The sequence below is a fragment of the Embiotoca jacksoni genome, unplaced genomic scaffold (genome assembly GCF_022577435.1).
Source record: "Embiotoca jacksoni isolate LCO1_2020_lvr unplaced genomic scaffold, fEmbJac1.0.p SCAF_1, whole genome shotgun sequence".
Classification (NCBI taxonomy): domain Eukaryota; kingdom Metazoa; phylum Chordata; class Actinopteri; family Embiotocidae; genus Embiotoca; species Embiotoca jacksoni.
Window position 1 is genome coordinate 16846299 of NW_027185229.1, and position 22217 is coordinate 16868515.

Sequence of the window (22217 nt, forward strand, 5' to 3'; positions counted from 1 at the left end):
AGTTGCTTCAACAACAAGACAAACACTTTTTGGACCAGAGGGAGACTTGAGCTGGCTGTAACATTATTTTTTAATAATAATAACTCGGGGTGTTTTCACACCTAAAAGTCTGGACCAAGATCCATGTTTTTGTTACATTTTATACATTTGATCTGCTCATTTTGGTTTCACATTGCAAATTTGCAAGCATACTAATGAACCTTGCATGACATGCATCCTTATACTTGACATTGATTGGTTTTTAGATGGATGTACGGCTGATGTTGGAGTGTTGTCAATTCAGCCAGCTTAAATAGAAAAAAAAAAAAAAATCAATGAACAGATTCACTTTGTTGCCACCGCATATCATCAATATTATTATTATGGTTACAACCAACACTGATTTTCCTCCCAGAAAATTCGTTATAACTTTACAGTTAAATACTCTCCACCTTTTTCCCCCTGTACCATCACAACTCATTTTTACTTCTTTTAGAGTTTTATTTTCTTTTTCTATTGTTTAATGAGCGATTATTCGCTGCCACAATTCCGTGCAACTGTTCCAGAGACTGTTTGTTTCCTGTTTCTGAGGCAGATCAGACAGTAGCGCGTTTGGCTGAGTGTATTCAACCTCATGGTCATGGTTAAGGACAGCAGTCTGTTGTCACTGTACTATCCCCATGGTTGCTATTCACTGCGTTGGTAAAGGGTAATTCACTGGTACTCTTTGCAAGGTTAACCCTGCTGTTGAGCTGAATGAGGAAAATAGGAAAGTAGCCCAGTGAACGGCCTTTCAGCAATATGGAGCATGCTGGTTCACTCATCACATGCACATTAGGATCGTCACTGATGCAGTAATAAGTATAAAACATTAGTAACTAAAAATGGAAATGTTCCAGCTGTAGATGTGGTCCAGTGTTGCGTTGTTATTTTTCAACCACAGCAAAGACAAAGTGCAGAATACACAATGGACCAAAACACAATAAATCATCTGTTTCAGATCTATTATTTCAACCTGTATAAACAGAGATCAAGGCATATGTCCTGAACAGTCTTTGTCCATATTTCTTCTGGAGTTTTAATTGTTATTTTAGTCGCAGTGCTGGAAATTGTGTTTCGTTTTGGACTGCAACATACTGTAAGGATGGAAAAGTACAAACGATTTCTGGAAAAGATTTATCAGTGTTGGTTAGTCACTGCAGCAGGCTAAACTGTATCTGTGATTAAACAGCTGGAAAAAAGCATTTGTAAAGCTACTGAAAAATATAGTGTAACAATAATTAATTCTGTACTTTTTAAAATAGGCCTATTTGATTTTTTTTTTAATCTGTAAGTAATAAATACATAAAAGGAGTTCAGAGGTTCACCAATAAATCCTCTACTCTATCCTCTATAGTTGTTGAGCTACTATCGCCTCACACATCCTCCCTTGTTGTGCCTACAGTACAGAAATGCAACTCTAGAACTAATTTGCATGAAATGTGTTTTGAAAACCTCAGAATTAGGTCTGATCCATCAACAATTTGTCCATATTAACTGCTGCTGGCCTCACCTCCAAGTAGTAAATATTAAAACATGTGCTGCTGTGTTATTTTGCAGACTTTCATGTAAAATAATAGTTTATGCTTGTATTTGTATTTATATGTATGTATTTGAAGATGTAATTGTGATGGCAGTTTTCTTTTGTGTTTCCTCAGGAGCGGCAGTGTCAGTGGACTCACTCTGAAACTGATCAAAGCATCAGTGATGGAAATGCTGGACACTTTGTCTGATGATGACTACGTCAATGTGGCCAGGGTTGGTATCTGTTAACAATTACTGACTCCTCATCTCTGATTCTCCATCATTTCACGCCTCTCTGTTGTTCCATTGTTTCATATTTGATCCCTGAATGTGTCTACTTATGTGTTTCAGTTTAATGAGAAGGCTGAAGCTGTGGTCCCGTGCTTCAAACATTTAGTCCAGGCTAATGTGCGCAACAAAAAGATTTTCAAGGACGCAGTGCAGCAGATGCAGGCTAAAGGCACCACCGACTACAAGTCTGGATTTCATTTTGCCTTCAATCAGCTGTTGAATGTGAGTGGCCTTCTGATTTTGTTTGACTGTGGATTATGTCAGTACGAGTTATTTTATGCTCTGTTTTACTGTTTCAACCAACCCATCTATTTGTACTTTTGTATTTTTCAGAAGACAAATGTCCCCCGGGCTAACTGCAATAAAATAATAATGCTCTTTACTGATGGAGGAGAAGACAGAGCTCAAGATGTCTTCATGCAATACAACTGGCCCAACAAAACGGTCAGCTTCCTCAGAACATCATAACAGACACAATTCAGACACAATTCAATCACCTGCGGGAAGCACTATAATATCCTAATCGCCCTATGAAAATGTGTTTTAATGTTACTATTTTTCCACCCCCAAGGTTCGAGTATTTACTTTTTCTGTGGGCCAACATAACTATGATGTCACACCTTTACAGTGGATTGCATGTACAAATAAAGGTGAGCTGAACTTTCTATGTGATTCTTTCGCCTCATTTATAGCAAACATCAAATACTGTAGGGTAAAAAAAATGACACGTTGAATTGCATAATTTTAACATTCAAATGTTGATACTACAAACAGTTTCCACTCGCAAAGCCAACAAATAATTTTAATTAAAAGATCAATTTTGAATTATTAGTTTTTTTGCTGTGTCTAAACTGGATCCTTGCTACAAACGTCATAATGTTGCACAGCATCAGTTGGAAGTGAACATGTATTCATTGCTTTGTGAATAATGCGTTGATCCTACAAAAGGCCTGACTTTAACCCTCATGTTGTCCTTAGATCAAAATGACCCGCAGCTGTGTTCAACCAAGTTCTATTTTGTTTTCATATTTTTTGGGATCATTGGTGACAAGGAGGCTGTGAGGGTTTCTTTAAAGAATGATGACCAATGATCCCAAAAAAATATAAAAATATAGAAATAAAATAGAACTTGGTTGAACACAGCTGCGGGTCATTTTGACCCGAGGACAACACGAGGGTTAAGAAGGGTGAGCAGACAAGCGTTGGTGCGCAGACAAGAGCTCTGTTTGCTCACGTAGAGGTCAGTTATGCCCGTGCAGATCAGATGTGCTCTCGGCAGAGAGACAGTGACTTCCTGACACTAAGAACACTTTTCAGCCACACTTGTTTTATTTTGCATGTAGGTCTATTGATTTAGTGGGGCAATGCTGCTTTATAAGGGGATATTTAGAAAAAATATATAAATATTAAATCGCAGTAGAGATCCCAAAGTTTCCAGAGACACTAAATATGTTGGGCTGAGTTTTCAAGAAGTGTGTATGAAATTCTGCACAAGACAACCAGTCATTTTACAATGAACAGAAAATATACATTTGATTGAATGTGGCAAATACAAAACAATGAGTATGGAATAATTTAGGTTAATGTGCATTTTTTTTTAATCATAAAGCTACTCAGGGATAAATAAGAGGAAAAAAACTGGATGATAAGGGATTAGGACAAATAAATTGTTTGGTATGAATAACTAGGCATTATGTTCTGCAGGACCTTTTAGACTCAACTGATCTAATGGTCTTGACTGAACTGCACAGATACAGATAGCTCAGTTTTAAAGCTCAGTAGTGTTCCTCCTTAAGCTTCCTATCTTTGGGATTCAAGTAGCTGAGTCACTGGTCCAGTAACATCTAGTCGAATCTGGAATATTTATAAGCACTACTCCAATGTTTTTTCTGATAGGACCACTTACACATGCTCTCTCTCTCTCTCTCTCTTTCTTTCTCTCTCTCTCTTTCTCTCTCTCGCTCACTCTCTCTCTCTGTTTGTCTTTTTTCGCCGTCGCCTGCCAGGTTACTATTTTGAGATCCGTTCCATCTGTGCTATAAGGATTAACACCCAGGTGGGTTTGTCTAGTGCCTCTGACACAGCTGATCCCTGTTCACTGTTTCTCCTTCTCCTTGTGGCGTTCACTCACTCACGTAGAAACAGCTATGCTCATTTGTTTGCACAACCATTCCCCCCGTGGCCTGATGTTGTCGGCTGTTTGGAAGCTGCAGCCGCTCACGTATTTCTGTGTTTTGTCAGGAGTACCTCGACGTGCTGGGACGCCCCATGGTTCTGGCAGGCAGCGATGCCAAGCAGGTTCAGTGGACCAATGTGTATCAGGATGCTTTGGTGAGAATGCATGTGCCCAACGGTTGCATTTGATCAAATATTGAACGCACACTGAAAAGATAAGCTCATCATTTGAATTTAGATGAATGCTTTAGAGCTTTGTTTTTGGACTCTGCAGGGTCTTGGCATGGTCGTAACTGGTACAATGCCAGTATTCAATCTCACCATGGATGGAAACTCACAGGTAAATGGTATTTACACTGCAGCTTTGGCATGTGCCAGATCGGATTGTTCATTTTTACAATCATTTGAAAAAAAGAATATTGTGATAATGGAAATGGTTATAACTTGTTGATATAATGACATCTTACTGTTACTCTTACTATAGCTTAAGCCATAGTGTTATGTACTTTAGCAGAATGACGTATGCTATGCTGCATAACTTGTGAAGAACAAAAACAACAATGGCTGAAATCCGCTCGTCGGTGGAGGAGTTGGTTCACAAATGGAGAGCGAGTTGAGTCGTTTGGGAGTTTTTAGGTTACCAAAGAACAGATGTAAAACTAACCACATTAATAGGTTTTTCAGTTTGTACTGAATATAACTGCAACTCGACAAAAGATTTTTGAAGACGTTTCACCTCTCATCTGAAAGAACTGAACTGAACTCTGATCTCAGAACTGAAAACTGACAAAGATTTTCAGATGAGAGGTGAAACGATTTCAAGAATTTCAAGCAAGTCCAGTTGCCTTTGAGTAAAATTTAGATTGGCCGTGACCTGAATAAATGAGAATTTTCAGATATATTTCTTTCAGTATTTTATCCTATCATTAAGAATATCATTATCGCAGGAAAACCCTGAAATATCATGACATTATTTCAGGGTCATATCTCTAGCTCTAGCTCTCTAGCTTCATATTTAGTGTGAAGACATGAAAGGGGCATCAATCTTTTCATTTAACTGACTGAAGGAAAGCAAATGAATACATTTCCAAAACGTACATTGCCAAAATGTACATTTGCCTTTAACTACTTTTACTTTATATATTGCTGCTGTTTTATTTTTTTTTACAAGAATCAGCTGATATTGGGTGTCATGGGAGTCGACGTGCATCTCGATGAGATAAAGCGACTGACACCACGATACAATGTATGTAAATTACATTTGTCACATTTCTCTTCATTTGTACTTGACGTGATGGACAGAACACAGCAGCACATGACTGCTATTCTTCACGCTTTTTGTGTGTCTGAAACAGCTCGGGGCCAATGGATATATATTTGCCATTGATCCAAATGGATATCTGCTTCTTCATCCTAATCTCCAGCCAAAGGTGATCAGGCAAAAAGCTTTATATTGACAGTGTTTGTAGTGGCTTTGAGAAGCGAACCTGTAACACTGGTTTTCAATATGATCTGTCATTTTTACTTTCTTTATGTTAATGTTTTGTCTCTTCCTGACTATCCTCCTCTCAGCTTGTGAACCTCCCTGAGCCTGTGACGCTGGACTTCCTGGATGCAGAAGTGGAGGACAGCAATAAAGAGGAGGTGAGCACCAAGCGGAGCTAAAAAACCTCTGCTTTCAGGCGTTTTATGTTCTCTGCTTGTGGTTACGTTTGTGTTCAAAGTTATTACTGGGCCAGTGCACAACCTCAGGACAGGCTGCCCTCCAGTCTGTTGAGTCTGTGGAAATAACTAAAGGCACACATAACGTGGTTTTTAACATCATAAAAATAGCTTTGTGTTTTTATTCTGTAGATCCGGCGACAAATGATTGATGGAAGACCGGGAGAAATGCAGGTCAAAACTCTTATCAAGTCGATTGACGAGGCAAGTAAATTATCTCTTTAAATGTCTTCCAACATTTCCCCCCTTTAGTCTGACTGTATCTATCACGTGTTTAGTTGTATCTGTGGTACGATGAATATGACTCAAATACACGTACATTTTCAACACTATATAGTGGGTCCATGAAACAACCTGCTCAGACAGTTAAACAACTGCTGTTGAACTTTTATTATCTAAAGCACCTATTTGGAAATGAGATGTAGAATTCAAAACGTTTTTACCTGAATTATTAATTACTGCAGAGCTCCTCTGAAGGTCAACTTTATTCTCCTCTTTTATCAGTGCAATCAGTTCAGATTTAAATAACTTATCATCTAAAATCCCAGTGATGTGCCGAATACTGTATGTAGAGATGAGACACACAACCATTACACGATGAGTTCATGATGTTATTCCTGCAGGCTAAAACAGAAAGTAGCTCTGCAAGCAATAAATAATTTAATATATGGACGTTAAAGGTAATTATTTTCACTTTAATTATTACATTACAATTACATTTTGACTATAATTATATTTCCAAATAAGTGGTTTAAGTTATTGTGGTAAAGGTCCAGTCATAATTTTTTTATAACTATAATTAGTACATTTGATTACATTTCACAGACTGTCTGTAGAATTAGTCTGAAAACTCATTATCTCTTGAAGTAAACAGTCTCCTCTTGAGGTCCCCTTGGCAGCTGTTCTCATCCATTTTGATTTTAAAGCTTATTGTGGTGATTTATCATCTTGTGTTTCCATGCTACTGATCATAGTTTTTACAGATGATCAATTTTTCCTGCTATGTTTATAAATATTAGAAAACAACAACAACAATAACTTTAAGTCCATTCCATGAATTAGTTAAAGCAATAATAAATCTTATGTTTTTACTATTACAGCAATACATTGATGACGTATACAGAGGTTACACCTGGACTCCTATCAACGGTACAGATTACAGGTGAGCTAATACTATACTATGAATCACAAATAATAACCAGCCAGCTCTGATGTCCACTGCAAGCACAGATGGATTCACTCACAGACCCACCTTCTCTGTGTCTCCTCATTCATGCATCTTCATTTTGGGATGTTGCCACCTGCAGTCTTGGTCTGGTATTACCTCCCTACAACGAGTACCACATCCAGGCAGACCTTAGTGATGTGATGCTTCAGCTCCAGTGTGAGTAGATGTGCGTCTCATAAATATGTCATACAGAAACAAGACATAAAAGAAACATCACCCTCTCTTTTTCACTGTTACAGATATGCAGTCGTTGCTGCCCAGCTCCTTTGAATCATCAGGACATGTATTCCTAGCTCCAAGGTAACCATCTTTATTTCTTATAATATCAATCTTTCTCTGTTAGTAAGAGAAAGGTACTTATTTATAATTTTGTCTCCGCAGGGAATACTGCAAGCGTCTGCAGCTTTCTGACAACAATACCCAGTTTTTGCAGAACTTTCTCTCTCTCATGTTGGACATCTCCCCTGAATCTGATGAGTGTAAGTGCATCATCAGCGTTTAGTATTTGACAGTATCTGCCACTGCTGCAGACACAGATGAGATAATCAGCTTGTGTCTTTGTTGCAGGTGACCAAGGCCTCATCCACAACCTGATTTTGGATTCTAGGATTATTGGGCAGCTAGCCTCTCGGGTGTGGAAGAACAAAGACCTGAACTCGTGAGTTAGCGTGTTGTTGCTCCACACAGTGTGCATACACACTTTCTATTGTGCCAAAACACTAGATCTGACCAGGTAAAAATGTATTGTTACAGGTATGGCTTCCTGGCTGTATTTGCATCCACAGATGGAGGAATAACACGTGTTTTCCCCAACATGTGAGTGAGACTAAAGGACTTACTCAATCAGAGAAATGTGGTTAAAATACATTGTGATCTAAGATGTTTGACGATTTGGGATTGTGTTTGTACAGAGCTGCTGAGTTGTGGGATGAGGATCCTGAACCCTTCAATTCAAATTTCTACAGACGAAGCCTCGACAACAAAGGCTACATGTTCAGAGCTCCATCGAGAGCCTGTGAGTAGCCGGAGTAACCATTACTATGAGTAACTATGACTTACTATGAGTAACTATTTATATCTATGTGTATTCTGAGCAGCTTTAGACGACCCTGTAGGAGGAGAAAACGGCACCGCTGGAATTCTGGTTAGTTCAGCTGTAGAGGTCAATTTAGGTGGAAAACTGCTCAAACCTGCAGGTAAGAAATGTTTTTATGTGCCCAGTGCTGAACTTTATGTGCCATGTGCGATTAAGTCATTTCATGTCAAATATTTTTTCAGATATTTCACCTCTGTTGTGTGCTGATACTTTTTCTCCTTTGTCTCTCTTTGCTCTGATTTACCACCCAGTGGTTGGAGTGAAGCTGGACCTGGAGGCGTGGGTAGACAAGTTTAAGATCCTGGCCAGCAATGTGTCAGACAGTCGACAGAGCTCACACAAGGTACAGCACAACGTCACTATAACTTCTTGCCAATAATCATCCAGGTAAAACTGAATTTACTCATAAAAAAAACTCATCTGGTCTTATTACTGTTTTTGTTAACAAGTGCGGACCATCCAGAAGTTGTGAGATGGACTGTGAAGTGAACACAGATGTAAGAACAGTTCTTTTTTTCACTTCCACATCATATACAATCAATTTAAAGAATAAAACAGAGCTGTTGTTGTTGCTTGTTTCTTTCAATCATCATACCAATGAAACAAACAACTATGAAGATGTCTGGTATAATTATCAAAATCCAAAGTACTGCCTGTGTATGAATATGTTTATGAAAGTGAGGGAGAATAAAGCTGTGTGCTCTGCTTGTAACTTGTTGGATATCACACTCTAACAAATCTTAAATCTTTTGAATATTAACTAGTACTTTACTATGATGTGGGCACCGAAAAATTGTCTTTAAAAAGGAAAGAAAAAGTATATTTTCCAGTGTATTATATTCTGATCGAGAACATATTTATATTCTCAACCTTGAAGTAATTTGAGTGACAAAACAACCTTTCTTGGTTTCCAGTTTTACACACATCAAACTTTATTTTGAGATTATCTGTGTTCTGATGGACTTCCCTTCTGTTTCTATAAAAATTTTGATTGACAGGGTAGTCATTTATTGCTTATGCATGTGCATGAATGAGGCTGTCTGCGTGCGTGCGTGCGTGTGTGTGTGTGTGTGTGTGTGTGTGTGTGTGTGTGTGTGTGTGTGTGTGTGTGTGGAGGATTATTGTTTTTATTGATTTTACCCTGTAAAGCACTTTGTGTTACAATGCATTTCTATTGTATTTGTTCTATACCTCATTGTCTGTAGGACCTGCTCTGCTATCTCATTGATGACGGCGGGTTCCTGGTTATGTCCAATCAGAGAGATCACTGGAAAAAGGTATGTCTGTGTCGAGTGATAAGACTACTCCCATGCAGTAGATCATCTACTGTCTACTTTCTACAGTTTCAAATTGTGTTTTTTTATAGGTTTCAGAGGTACCTTTTTTTACAGGATCATTAAAGGGTTTGACTTTGCTCAGTTGTCATTGCAGGGCCAAATTAATTAAAGAAGAATTAAGAAGTTTATGTCAAACCACCATGAGGTTCAGTTTCCCCGACACTTTCTTGACCCCTCTCTAATTGTCTTTTCTTTCTTTCTGTCACAGATTGGTCTTTTCTTCGGTGACGTGGACCCCTACCTGATGCATGCACTCTACAACAACTCTATCTTCACTCGACGACAGTCCTTCCACTACCAGTCTGCATGTGAACCGGTCAGCAGCGGCCACACCGGTGCAGCACCGAGAGGCATCTTCGTGGTAAGAGACAACAACAGGCTGGCAGACTTTAGATGGTGGGAAAGTTTGCTTTCAGTTCTTACTTTTCTTTGTCTCTGCAGCCATCCATTGCTGACGTCTTGAGCTTGGCCTGGTGGACGTCCACAGTGGCATGGTGAGACTTTGTTTGGTGCAAATTAAATGACACCAGGAGCGCGTGAGACGGCCTTTAAAACAATCTTAAATGTGTCCAGACACGTGAAACCAAGGTTTTATTATTGTCATGCTTGGCAGCTGCCGCTGTTATTTCAGCTTTGTGTTACTGTGACACTTGTTTACTGTTATTTATTGATGATTCCACAATGAGCTCCACTTTTAAACAATCCTTTTTTTCAGGTCTGTGACTCAGCAGCTTCTGTACAGTCTGGCTTACAACAGCTGGCTTTACCAAGGTGAAGCAATCTGTGTTGTGGAAATATCTGCATGAGTCATTCATTTTTATTTTGTTTTAAGAAAGAATACATTGGAAAAAAAAAAGTTAACTCTAATTTTAGAATTTTTATTTCAAAACGACCTTGATGGATTAACAAACTTCTGTTACCAGAAACATCTGAGCTCTCATCAATAAGTAAAAATCAAACTGTGTTCACATAAACGATGAATGTGTGTTTGGCTTTCAGACAATATCCTCGTTGAGGGCTTTGAGACAAGAGAAAGCAGCTGTGTGACCATCCAAAGCCAGTTCTACTTTACGAACACCACAAACTCCTACAACGTGCTGCAGGACTGTGGAAACTGCTCACGGTGTGTTTTTTGGAGCATCAGCAAAATAAGTGTGCAGCGTGTTTGTGCTCTCAGGCCTGTGCTGTCCACACAGAGCTGGCTAAATATCCATCACTGTCTCATACAGGCTGTTTCACGCAAAGCGGATAGAAAACACCAACCTGCTCTTTGTGGCGGCTGAAACGCTTCCCTGCAGCTCCTGTGAGATAGAGAGACTGACCCAGGTCAGGACGGAGTGTATCCTTTCTGCTCTCGCACTCTGTGCTGCTTTGGTTTCTGCTGAAGGTAGAAATCTCATCCGTCCTGTGTGGCAGTTAAGTTCACTGTTACCTCCCTTTACTAAAAGCAATCAGTTCAGGAGGAAAATCCATGTGAAGTACTGAGCAACGCACGATATCGCAAAGGCCCGACTTCCTGCTTTGACTACAGTGCCTTAGTAAGTACATACACATTAAGTAGAAGAGAATTATGTTTGTGGCCGAATACTTTGCTTGTAATGGAACAGTCTGAGGATAAAACCATTTTTTGTACAGCTAAACTATATTTTGAAGAATAATTAAGTCTCTCTTCTCTTCTCAACAAAATTGTGTGCTTATTCTCATTCATTTTTACACATTTGCACTCTTTTGAAATCCAAGCTCTGCACTTATGGTCAGAGTCGGATGAGCTATGTTGAAAGGTAGCTTGCAAAGCACAGTTAATTCAAAAAAGAACTTAAATTGTGCCTGAACTGAAATAAATCTAAATGTCTGATATGATTGGTGGCAGCATGCTACAATTAATCTTAAACGCAGTCTTTGAGGTCGTAACAGTTACTGGTTCTAAAGGAATTACATTGATGTTTATGCCTGGTCTATGTAGCTGATAAATAAAATGTCATTAATTAAAATAGATCATTTGTATCTGTTTATTTAGAATTTAGCTACAGTAGCTACTTATTAAGATAGTCAGTGAAGCACAGACTAATTTAAAACAACAATTTTATCATTTTAATCAAAACCGTCTTTCATTCTCGCAATGCTTCTTGATTTCTATATTAATCAACAGTAATTATCAGTAGGTGATAAATGTATTTTAAACAGGGGCATGACCCAATTGGGGCATTTAGCAATACAATCTGATTTAGCAATACACAGCCCAGTTAGGGTACAGACATTTCAGAGCCATGCATGGTTGAAGCCACTTATCCTTTAGCCACTTATCCTTTATCTAGTCGGGCAGACTAGACTAACATACTCAACTGAACAACCCCTCTGCCTCTGCACTCTCTCTGCTACAAGGAGAAAGAGAGGAGGGTGGGCTGGTTAACAATGATGATGCATTTTTTTCTCATTGATCTCAGAGGGGCAGATGGCTTCTTGCCTCAAATCGTCTGGTAATGGTATTAGAGACAAAACAGCAAATTGGATCTTCCTCAGTTTTCCTGTCGGCTGTTATCTGGGGTTGAAGTAACAAATTAAATTAGCTTTAGTTACTGTAACAAAGTCTTGTTCTGGCTACTTATTCTTTCTGAGTACTTTTCTGAAACCTGATGTACTTCGCTTTGTGTCAAGTTGCATTTGTGACAAATTTAAAACAATGGTCACATGGGCATTTTTTATAAATCATGTGACGAATGAAAATACAGGAGCCAAATCAGCAGCTGCAGCACAGAAGATGTAGGTTTTTCTAAAATATGCAGGCAGGGGGGCAGTCTCACCTGGGTGGAGCCATGCAGTGTGTGATCAGTGCAAAAATGCACAACTATGCAACATAATTAAAAATTATGTTGATGTGCCTCAGTGGAGGTAAAAAACATAAAAGGTTGATGTGACTTAATTAATTCATGTTTTAATGTACCACCTAGTGAGCATGGTAAGTGACTTAAATCAAACACACCTATGATGTCGCATAACTAACTAGGGTGTATGATGGCCTTAATTATAATGTTAGCGGTGGATTTTTGTTAAACCCTTTTACTTTCACTTGTCATAATTTCTCAATGAAATATAATTTTATACTTAATATAGTTAATTCTCTTTGCAGGAAAACACGTCAGAGTGTGGACGGGGTCACTCTCTGCAGTCCTCCATCGGAGTCCTCCTCTTCATTCAGCTTACTCTGCCTCTCTTTCATCTCTCACACGAGCACATACTCTGACATTTCTCATCTGTTTGGGTTCAGGCTCGGATCTACTGAAGGTCACATCAAACAGCGACTGCAAAATTCTCCTTTTTTTATTTATTTATTTTTTATCTAAAAACAGCTCACAGTGCATAGTGCATGGAAAGAAATCGCTGGATCAGCTCACAGTGTTTTTGGCCTTATTACTTATGCATTTTTTTTTTTGGCATTTCAGGGCTTGAGTGCAAAATATAGGAAGAGAATGTGTTAAGTGTGCATGCTACTTAAACTGGGACAAGCATGTTTTATTTTATTTTTTTTGCACATGGGTTTCGCAACATCATCAATCCACAAAAATTCAGGGGGGGGGGCAGCTGAAATGTACTTTAACTATTCAGTCACCCAGCAGGAACAGAGGTCAGTCACAGTTTGATCCTGGTGGGGAAAATCTAAAAGATCTAAAAAACACATTTGAGTTTATTTGTTTGTGGGTAAAACGACACTGGTTAAGGAAGTATGCCAATATTTTACAAGTGGAACTTATTTTGTTACACGTTCTGAATTAAACATTTTAACAATTCAAAATATCAAAACACAAAAATTCTAATTTGACAGCAGAATCAAATTATACATTAAAAATATAATTACTGATTTAAGCAGTAATATAATGTTGTAGTTTGTCAAGATGGAGCAAATTCTATGTTATACACTTTTGGGTTTATAAAATCTTATATTTTAAAAACTGATTATAATTTTCTCTGTAGGATATCAGAATAAGAAGACACTTGTAACTGCAATTGTCATATATATGTAGTGGATTAAAAATAACAATATTTTTCTACAATATAGTGGGGTTGAAATATTAAAGGTGCTCTGTGGGGTTTTCTTGTTAGCAGATTGTCTGATAAACCCATTAAACATTTGCAGAGCAGTTCTTTTTCTAGAGTTTAAACTTGATTTGTTCACATCCATATTACTTATCAGTTATCCTCTTCCCTGCCAGTGCATTGCTGCATTTCTTAGCATCTTACCGCTACCTGTGTATCGTTTAGACTAAACAAGGACCCACTTCTAAATGGTTAAATAAATTGTAAATGGTTTGCCATTGCCAGTTTACCATTGTAGACAGGGTCTAAAAAGCCCTTTTCAGTTCACCCATTTATTCACACACCAGCTGCAACGGAGCTGCCATGCAAGGTGCTCGTCTGTCATCCAGAGCAACTTGGGGTTCAATGTTTTGCTCAAGGACTGGTGAAACCAGAGATTGAACTGCCAACCTTACAATTAGTGGGCAACCTGCTCTATCATCAACATTGCTTCATAGTGTTACTTGTGTGGTCAGAAACTCCACAGGGTAACTTTAAGAGGCATTACATTCACGTGCACGAGTACAGGAGCAACCCAAAACTGTATCTGGTGCCAGTTACTTCCCATAAAGTGCTGCATCACATGCACTAGCTTTTATTCAGGGGAGCACAATTATTGGCCGAACCGCAGTGACACAACTTCATTCAGATCTTTTAGGTTTTTCATCATCACTTTCTGATGTTTTTGAACAGCTTTGATTATACTGTAATTTATATGGATTTTCAGCTTATAACAGCATTTGTGTGTTTTGAATTGTCCACCTGAACTGTTAACTGTTTATATGTAAAGATGTCCAAGGCATTTACACAGTGGACAGTTTAACAACACACACAGACTTGAAAATATAAATATGAATAGGCAGAATCTGCTGCTGGATAAGCGCCAGACTCCCACCTGTAGTTTGCTCAGATGCTGCTCGTGGCAACTTTGCTTTTGTCGTCTTAAAATTGATCCTCTGCGCCTGTTTTCATTTGCATGTTCAGGTTCTAGTAGACATTTTTGCACATTCCTACAGGAGCTCCTGATGTATTTACATGGCAGTAGATCCGGGCCTTAACTCCACATTCACTTCAGTGTCTTTCAATCCACCTCTGACCTTTGCCAAGACAGTTTTAGTACTATTATTTGTATCATAAATGACAGGACCCTGAATGATTTCCTTCTGCTCTCTCAATAAGCTCTGTCCTTTATGTCTCTAAATACCAACCCGATTTCGGACAGAATTTAATTAAAAAGTTGTTTTTTTTACCCATAAATTATTTTCCTCAAAGCACTTTGACATAAGCAGGGCAAGGGATGAGAAAAGCCAACACGAGGAAAAGTACCACTGACTTTTCATGACACATTTGTGTAGTTTCCTTGTGATACATGATTGTTAAAGTTGAGGTTTGCTGTGCTGAAATCCTTCCTCAGATGTTTGGTATGATGTTAAAGTTCTTCCAGTCGGGTAAGATGTAAAATCAAACAACAGACGATCAAAACTATCTGAGCATTAATTGTCAAGTAGCAGTGCATCCTCAACAGACTGCAATGTTTTGGAACGTGTAACACTCCAGTGTTAAATGCAATAAAGCTATGATTATTGGATATTTCTAGATTCTAGCTGATAAAATGAAGAATAATTGACATGCAGTGTTATTGATGTAGTCTAAAGGCACACAAACATGTGCAGAAGTCAGTATGTGGCCAACATGTTTTTAAACATGTTACATCAGTTGTTTGATTGATGGCAAGCTCTTTGTCCCGTTTTTGTATGTTGTATTTGTCAAATATGAATTAATGCACTTACGTATGCTTCTGTATGGGGAATGTAGCTTCTGAAAAGCTTTTAGTGTTATCAATATGTTATCAGCAATGCTGTGCTTTTTGATCCTCTGTCGAGATTCCCCTGACGTCTCATTGAATGTGATGATTCACTGTGGCAGAATGTTTCGGTTTTATAATGCATACCTCAGACAGACAGACAGACAGATCTGGTTCAACAGACCTCCGACAACAATAGCAAGAAATGTTGCACTGAAAATAACTCATACGATTGATTTGATTTAGTTCAGTTAAAAACTGACTTTCTTCTGTTTCCTTTTATTTCGAGACAGGAACAGGCTTTATGCTTAAAGGTCCCATATTTTCAAATGTTCTGGTGTTCTTTGCCGTCTTAACTTTAGTTGTTTTACATCGTCTCCCTTAAATTTATCTCGGGAGCTTCACCTAAATCAGGGTGTTTTATGTTTGTGTCTTTAAAACACATTAACATCAACAACCCTTTCTTCTGTTTGGCTGACTCTTTTCTGAGTGATGCAGGCCCAGGCCAATCACAGGTTTTTTTGGGGGTTTTGTTGCTTGCTAGCTCTGAAACAAAATGACCACTCAGTGTTTTCTTCCACAGGAAAGATTTTACAGTGTGCCGTGTTCAGGGTTGATATATGGCATGAGTGAGTTACGATACATGAGTTTGTGACAATACAAACTCAGTTTGTAATTTCACATACTCACAGAAGTCCAAACGGCTCAGTTGCTGAATACAGGCTGTTTTCATTTCTCTGTGGACTTTTGGGCACTTTCACAGTATTTATACAGCAACTAAAACCTACTTTATCACGTTAAAAAAAAAAAAAAAAGGAAATCTGAGTTCATACAATATTGGACCTTCGATCAACGTGTTCGATTAGCATGACAATTATTTTTCAAATAGTTGTTTTGCCTTTAAATTGTCCAAAAATACCAAAAGAACAAAAGACTCACCCTTACCCTTCGCTTTGTCAGAGGCTGATGTCTTTAAACTTCTTGTCTGACCCTACAGACACGTTTAAGACATAAAATACCATGTTTGTAGAAATGACTCGTGTTTGATGTGTTCTTTTAAATTCTATGCTTTCCCCCTTTTTTATATAATTCAGAAAATCTATAAATATGCAAATATTTGTGTTTCTAAGTCCATTCTCAGTTTATGTGCACGGAAGGTTTCAAGTTTTTTTTAACCTTTATGTTGCACCATGATTGGCTTCCAAACTTTTATCACAAAACCTCAATTCTAAGGTGACCTCAGAAAAACTTCCCCCTTTCAGTGGATGAATGGGAAAATAACTTTCTAGTGTCAAACACTGCACAACATCATTCTGCACAGTGAAGCTCAAACATCCCAGAGTATTAACAATGGGAAAACATATTTCTGAGTGTGAATTTAGGTCATCAAAATGACTTTTGTGTTGAGAAAGTGACAGGAAGTTAAAGGATGCAGGATTAAATCCAGAAAACAGTTTCCCACAGTGATTCAGTCACTTATGTCTTTTTGTGTTATCATTTGATCTGGTAGCACAGATAACAGGTGATATTTTTAAAAAGCTTTTTTGACAAAATATTTGTAAAATGCTGTTTTTCTCTGTCTGCCTGGTGTTCCACCCTGCAGTGCCTTGTTGCACTCGTCATTTTGGATGGCAGGGATATTCGGATCTTACTGGAGATGTGGACATTCATCCGTATGAAAGACACACTTGAATTTCAAAAGGTTGCAATGGTTGAGCTCTAAAAAGATTCCTCGGCCAGGGAATGTTAAAAAGATTGCTCTTTATGAAACATTTTTGAAGGAGCACATTTATGAAAGAGCACAACAAGAGTGAGTCAAGCAGCTGGCCTCCCCTCCAGGAACGAACCCTGCTGCCCTTCTGCTACGTGTCGTTTATCTCTACACTGTGGTTCAGCCTTGAATCAAAGCACAGACACTGTCCATTTTCATAGATTTGTACTTCGTCCCATCTGCACACTGTATATTCTATATTCTATATTTGACGCCTGTCGGAAACATGTACTTCTCAGTTAGGACTGATTGAAATGAGTGAATGTTTATGTACAGTATTACCTACTGTTGTGCATCTCTGCTGTACCCAAGCATGGCAGGGACGCCGAGAAGCAGATTAAAGCTCAACACTGATTGACGACCTCAGCACAAGCACTGCTTTCAAAAAAGATACCAAGCAGAAAAACAGCTGTTATTCTGAGACCTACAGTGTTTACTTTAGGTTGTTTTGCATTATGAAAACAACACTGTTGTACACTGAGGAAAGACATTCTGTGGAACTCTTTATAGCCTGCAGTACAATATATTACTACTGTTGAGGTCAGTGTTGTAGTTTCGTTTTAAATTACTGGTATTTATTTGCATGATATTTTGAACAATTTACAGATTTGTGTACATAGTCTGATGGATATCTTACATTCCTGTCCACACCCGACTCTATCTCTGTGGAGAGAAGCGATTGTGCCCTCTGTGGATATTTTGGGAGAAGCTGGGGACCGCTGAGCTCTTTGCTACGTGTAAATGAATGAAGCTGAAAGTTTGACTTCAGTGAAGCCTACAGTACCAGTCAGTGTTTGCAATTTAGATCTTTTGGCAGCAAGTAAAAGCACAGAGAAGTTTAGAGTTATGAGCATCATACTGCCTGATTAAACTTTATTCATTTACCTAGGAAAAAGGTCTTCCAGTGATATAAAAACACTGGAACTGATTCATGCATTTAAAGGCTGTATAACAAACAAATAAGGCAGTGGCATGTCTGGGGACACCCCTTTATTACTTAACTTTGTTTTTGAAATAGATCTAAGTGTTGCTTATTTAATTTATGTATGTTATTTTATATATTTGTTTATTTATATGGGTATTGTGAATGATATTTGTATTGAACAGAAAGGAACTGAATGTGTTTGAAGCTTGAAGCAGTTTACAAGAAAAATAGCAAAACAAAAATGATCTACAGTATATATCTTGTATGTCTTATGTCCTTTAATTTACTGAGTATCAAACGATAAGAATGTTCATGTTTTTGCTGTAACTTTGCTTTTCATTTTGCTGACGTTGTTGTTTACTCTGGACAGTTTCCTCTCGTTGTGCCAGTCTCCAATGCCACCTCATTTTTGTACAGACAATGTGCAGCAGTCAGCAGAAGATGAAGGCTAACTTTGTAAAGATTTTGTCAGTCACATTACAAAATGGATATTTAAATGTTTTTATCTTTGGTGATTAAATGCTATTGATATTTTTCACTTGAGCTTTGAATGGTTGTTGTTCTTCACTGACTCATTGTTTTCTTGACGGATCATGTTAATATTTACAGAGACATACACAGTGGCCCTGCACGGACGATTGTACACTGCCTTAATATTTTATACACTACAAGGGCCTTCAGTTTAACTGACAGGCGGTCTCCTCATAGCCAAAAACAATTTACTGTGAAAGGTTTCGCATACTTTGACATGTGTGACTGGTTTGAAGAGGCAGGTATTTACTCAAATATTTGTCATGCATATTATTTAAGAGTTAATTTTCTCATTCTAAAATATGCCTCTAAACCCAAATGAGCTAGAAATGACAAAAATACAAAGGGGCAAAAGCATAAATTAGCACAGCATTGCATTAACTCTCCTCGCCCCATCTGTGGGAAGCACGGGATTTAAATAAATGACAGCATGACTGAAATAAATTAAAACAAAATACTTGAATCACTTGCAAAATGTATTTTGCTCACTTCTCTACAGTATTTGTATGAGGAAATGCAAATATTTAAATGCAGGGAAGTATCTCAGGAGTCCCAAAATATGAAGGCCTAAATCTTCAGTAGGACAACCACAAATGCCTGAAATATTAAATAATTGTTCCAAAATAAAAGTAGGGTTGAAACTACTGATTAGTTTATTTTATTCATTCATCATTTTATTATTATTTCAATCAATCAATTAGCTTATAAAATGCCACAAAATAGCAAAAAAAATTGCATCAGCAGTTCGAAAAGTCTAAACTAATCTTACTTTATCAAAAACCCAAAGCCAGAAGAGATTCAGTTTATTACTGTCATGGTTTTAGTCTTTCTGCTGTTTCCATTATCCAGTTTGTTTCCTGTGTCACTCAATCCACCCACAAGAGGGCCCCAGTCTCTCTCTCCCTCTTTCCTGCCTCTGTATATCCTTCAAATCTTTGTAAGTAAAGTCCTGTTCGCTTCAATCTGCCTCAGTGCTGTACGTTTGGGTCCTCCTTCCTTTGTTGGATTGTGCCAACTATTATATAAGACAAAGAGGCTGGAAACCCTCACATTAGAGAGAGTTGAATCTGAGAATGACTTTATTTTTTTGTCAGACTTAATCAATTGATTAACGGTGTTAATTTTCTGTAAACTGAATGAGCAATTAATGAACTGTGTTGGCACTAGATTAAATGAGAGTATGTTGCTTTGTTCCTCCTTCATGGCAGATTAACAATTTTAACAACAAAACAAAACAATTGCTAACTATTTTTACATTACTGTTAGGTGACTGTGAGAAATATATTTCTATGCAGATCAGCCGTGACCTTGGCCCTCTGACCTCCTCAGCCATGTGGTAGATAAGTGAGAAGTTTCTTCCATTTTGGTTTCTTTAAATGTTTAAAAGTGGGTGAAGATTTCAGTTTAAGATTAAGCTTCCAGGTCTTATCACTTCAGTACATTCCAGTGAGCAGGTCTTCCTAAATCTAGTGCAGAGGGACTGTGTTTCTCTTTCAGCTGTTGAGGATTATAACATGAATTTTCAACAGGCTGGGTGAGGACCAGTAAAGAAATCCAAGAAACAAACAGCTGGCATGCTCCTCATGGGCGTTTGCTTTCGATGTCAGTCAGTGAGGGTATCAAACAGAAGGCTGCAGTCCTCAGAGGAAAGACGATAGGTCCCTGGCACTAACCACTCTGAATGTGAGTTGTAGGATGTTTTGGCTTCTGTGATTCAATGAACCAACAGTCCCGTCAGCTGCTTTCAGTAGTTGTATTTGGATAGGTGATAGCTCGTTATGTGGCTTAAAGAGAAACACAGTTTGATTTAGTTGTATGGTATCAGACAGTCAATGCAAAACGATTTAAATCGTATTGTCATTTTAACACATCATTTTGGGTTTATCTAGCAAAGCTTAGTAGCTTGAACCTCACAAGATGAACATAAGAGACAGAGCAGATGAAGAGTTCAGAGGAGAAGAACTGTAGGTCTGCTGCAGAGTGTGACTTTCTTTGGGTAAAACTGCTTCTAATTACATTTAATCAGAGAGGAGAACTCAAATGTTTGATGCACCAGATGTTTCAATGTGTATTGATTTGTGTTTGGTAGTTTTTACAAATACAAATATACAGTATTTAATATATGCTTCCATTTCAAGAAGACATACATCTTCAAATTGTGAAATAATATTCAGTTGGTTGTGTAAAATGGAACCAATGTTGCTTTCATAATTCATTTGTGGTCAAAATCGGAGATCCTCTGTTGTTAACTGGGTAAACAACTAACAATCAGATATTGTAATTATAATGTAATCAGATATTTCTCTTCTTTGACAAAGGTTTATTACAGTGCTTATTGTGGTGTCTTTTGAATTAATGCAATATAGTGAATGCAATGCTTCACTAATATACACTTACTTGGCAGAGTTTTGGTTTGGACAGGGTTTAAAGTTTTTTAGTATGCAGAGAAAAATACTATTGTACATTTTGCTGTGTTTATCCATAAGAATTAACAAGAGACAAGACACACAGAGTATAGGTAGACAAAGACTCATCAAATGTTGGACTGTCTCCTGTGTGTAGTAAAGAGAGACCTCTAACAATCATGTCGTGTCTGACTCACATGGTGCCATACATCCAAGAGCAAACAGGTGCATGCAGATTAGTGGTGGGAGGAGTCAGCTGTCAGTTTTCATGATGTAAATGAAAAGACTCCCCACAGAGAAAACACATGTTGAATGGTTGCTCTACCCCAAAGGATTTGTGTAACTCACTTTTCATTATTTGCATGTAAGGAGAGCAGCAATCCAACATACCTCATCGTAAACAATATCTTGAAATTACTGTCTTAGTATGTTGCAGTAGACATATTAAAAGTATGCTTGTTAAATACTTGTGTTGAATTTTCCCTGCTTTGTGACGTTAGCATTGTCGCCTCACAGCAAAAAGGTTCCGGGTTCGAATCCGGTCCTGGGCCTTTCTGTGCAGAGTTTGCATGTTCTCCCTGTGCTTGCGTGGGTTCTCTCCGGGTTCTCCGGCTTCCTCCCATCATCCAAAAACATGCACCTCAGGTCAGGTTACCTGGCGCCGCACTAGTGGCAGCCTGCTGCAGCAGCTCCCCCCTGAGAGCCCCCCCTGCTGTAGCGAAGAAATTTCCCCTCGGGGATTAATAAAGTGAAATAAAATTTAAAAAAAAATAAAAATTAATGTTTTAAAATTCATTACTATAAACTGAAAATGTGTCTGTTGCATAAAGCTGACTGTTATCTGACTGAGTCTCAGATTGTTGCTTAGCAACCTCACTGATGACAAGTTTCGAGAAGTTAATAGTCTGGTACAGCACTCTTCCTCAACCAACAACTTGTGGGTTTTCCACTTCTTTGTGTGGATTCAAAGAACAAGTTTGATTGGTGAGCTTAAGCTCCAGTTTGAGCCCTTGAGCTCATATTTGCGTTCAGGTCACACAGGAGACCGTGTGTTCTGTCTTATCACAAAAATGAAACATTTTGGTTGTGAAAACACGTCAAAACAGTTTTTGATGAAGGCTTGTCAGACATACTGCAACTACTCCATGGTACATGTTTTGCATTGTGACATCAATGCAGGCTTCTCCTTTATTAACTAATTCCCTATGAATAATTTAAATGTTGCAAATAAACATGAAAAAAGTTGGAAAACATGGTCGAAATATGGATCATAGTGGCTTTTGTGTATTTTGTTGTAGATTCAGATTTCAATTTGAGCA

General features: G+C 38.1%; 1 protein-coding gene across 1 annotated transcript in view; it reads left to right on the top strand.

Annotated features, from left to right (window-relative positions):
- LOC138194741 (voltage-dependent calcium channel subunit alpha-2/delta-2-like) overlaps positions 1 to 18505 on the top strand; it is a 39312-nt gene extending 20807 nt beyond the window's left edge. The window contains exons 10-38 of the mRNA XM_069143703.1: positions 1677 to 1776; positions 1894 to 2055; positions 2167 to 2277; positions 2405 to 2483; positions 3840 to 3889; positions 4075 to 4164; positions 4283 to 4348; positions 5180 to 5254; positions 5364 to 5438; positions 5581 to 5652; positions 5863 to 5934; positions 6831 to 6892; positions 7038 to 7114; positions 7198 to 7258; positions 7340 to 7437; positions 7526 to 7616; positions 7712 to 7774; positions 7870 to 7973; positions 8056 to 8154; positions 8306 to 8397; positions 8504 to 8551; positions 9260 to 9331; positions 9600 to 9752; positions 9833 to 9885; positions 10107 to 10162; positions 10391 to 10514; positions 10621 to 10730; positions 10847 to 10929; positions 12519 to 18505. Of these exons, the coding sequence (XP_068999804.1) occupies positions 1677 to 1776; positions 1894 to 2055; positions 2167 to 2277; positions 2405 to 2483; positions 3840 to 3889; positions 4075 to 4164; positions 4283 to 4348; positions 5180 to 5254; positions 5364 to 5438; positions 5581 to 5652; positions 5863 to 5934; positions 6831 to 6892; positions 7038 to 7114; positions 7198 to 7258; positions 7340 to 7437; positions 7526 to 7616; positions 7712 to 7774; positions 7870 to 7973; positions 8056 to 8154; positions 8306 to 8397; positions 8504 to 8551; positions 9260 to 9331; positions 9600 to 9752; positions 9833 to 9885; positions 10107 to 10162; positions 10391 to 10514; positions 10621 to 10730; positions 10847 to 10929; positions 12519 to 12632 (2512 nt within the window). The 3' untranslated portion in view covers positions 12633 to 18505. The remainder of the gene's footprint in view (positions 1 to 1676; positions 1777 to 1893; positions 2056 to 2166; positions 2278 to 2404; positions 2484 to 3839; positions 3890 to 4074; positions 4165 to 4282; positions 4349 to 5179; positions 5255 to 5363; positions 5439 to 5580; positions 5653 to 5862; positions 5935 to 6830; positions 6893 to 7037; positions 7115 to 7197; positions 7259 to 7339; positions 7438 to 7525; positions 7617 to 7711; positions 7775 to 7869; positions 7974 to 8055; positions 8155 to 8305; positions 8398 to 8503; positions 8552 to 9259; positions 9332 to 9599; positions 9753 to 9832; positions 9886 to 10106; positions 10163 to 10390; positions 10515 to 10620; positions 10731 to 10846; positions 10930 to 12518) is intronic.
- Positions 18506 to 22217: the final 3712 nt, after the last annotated feature.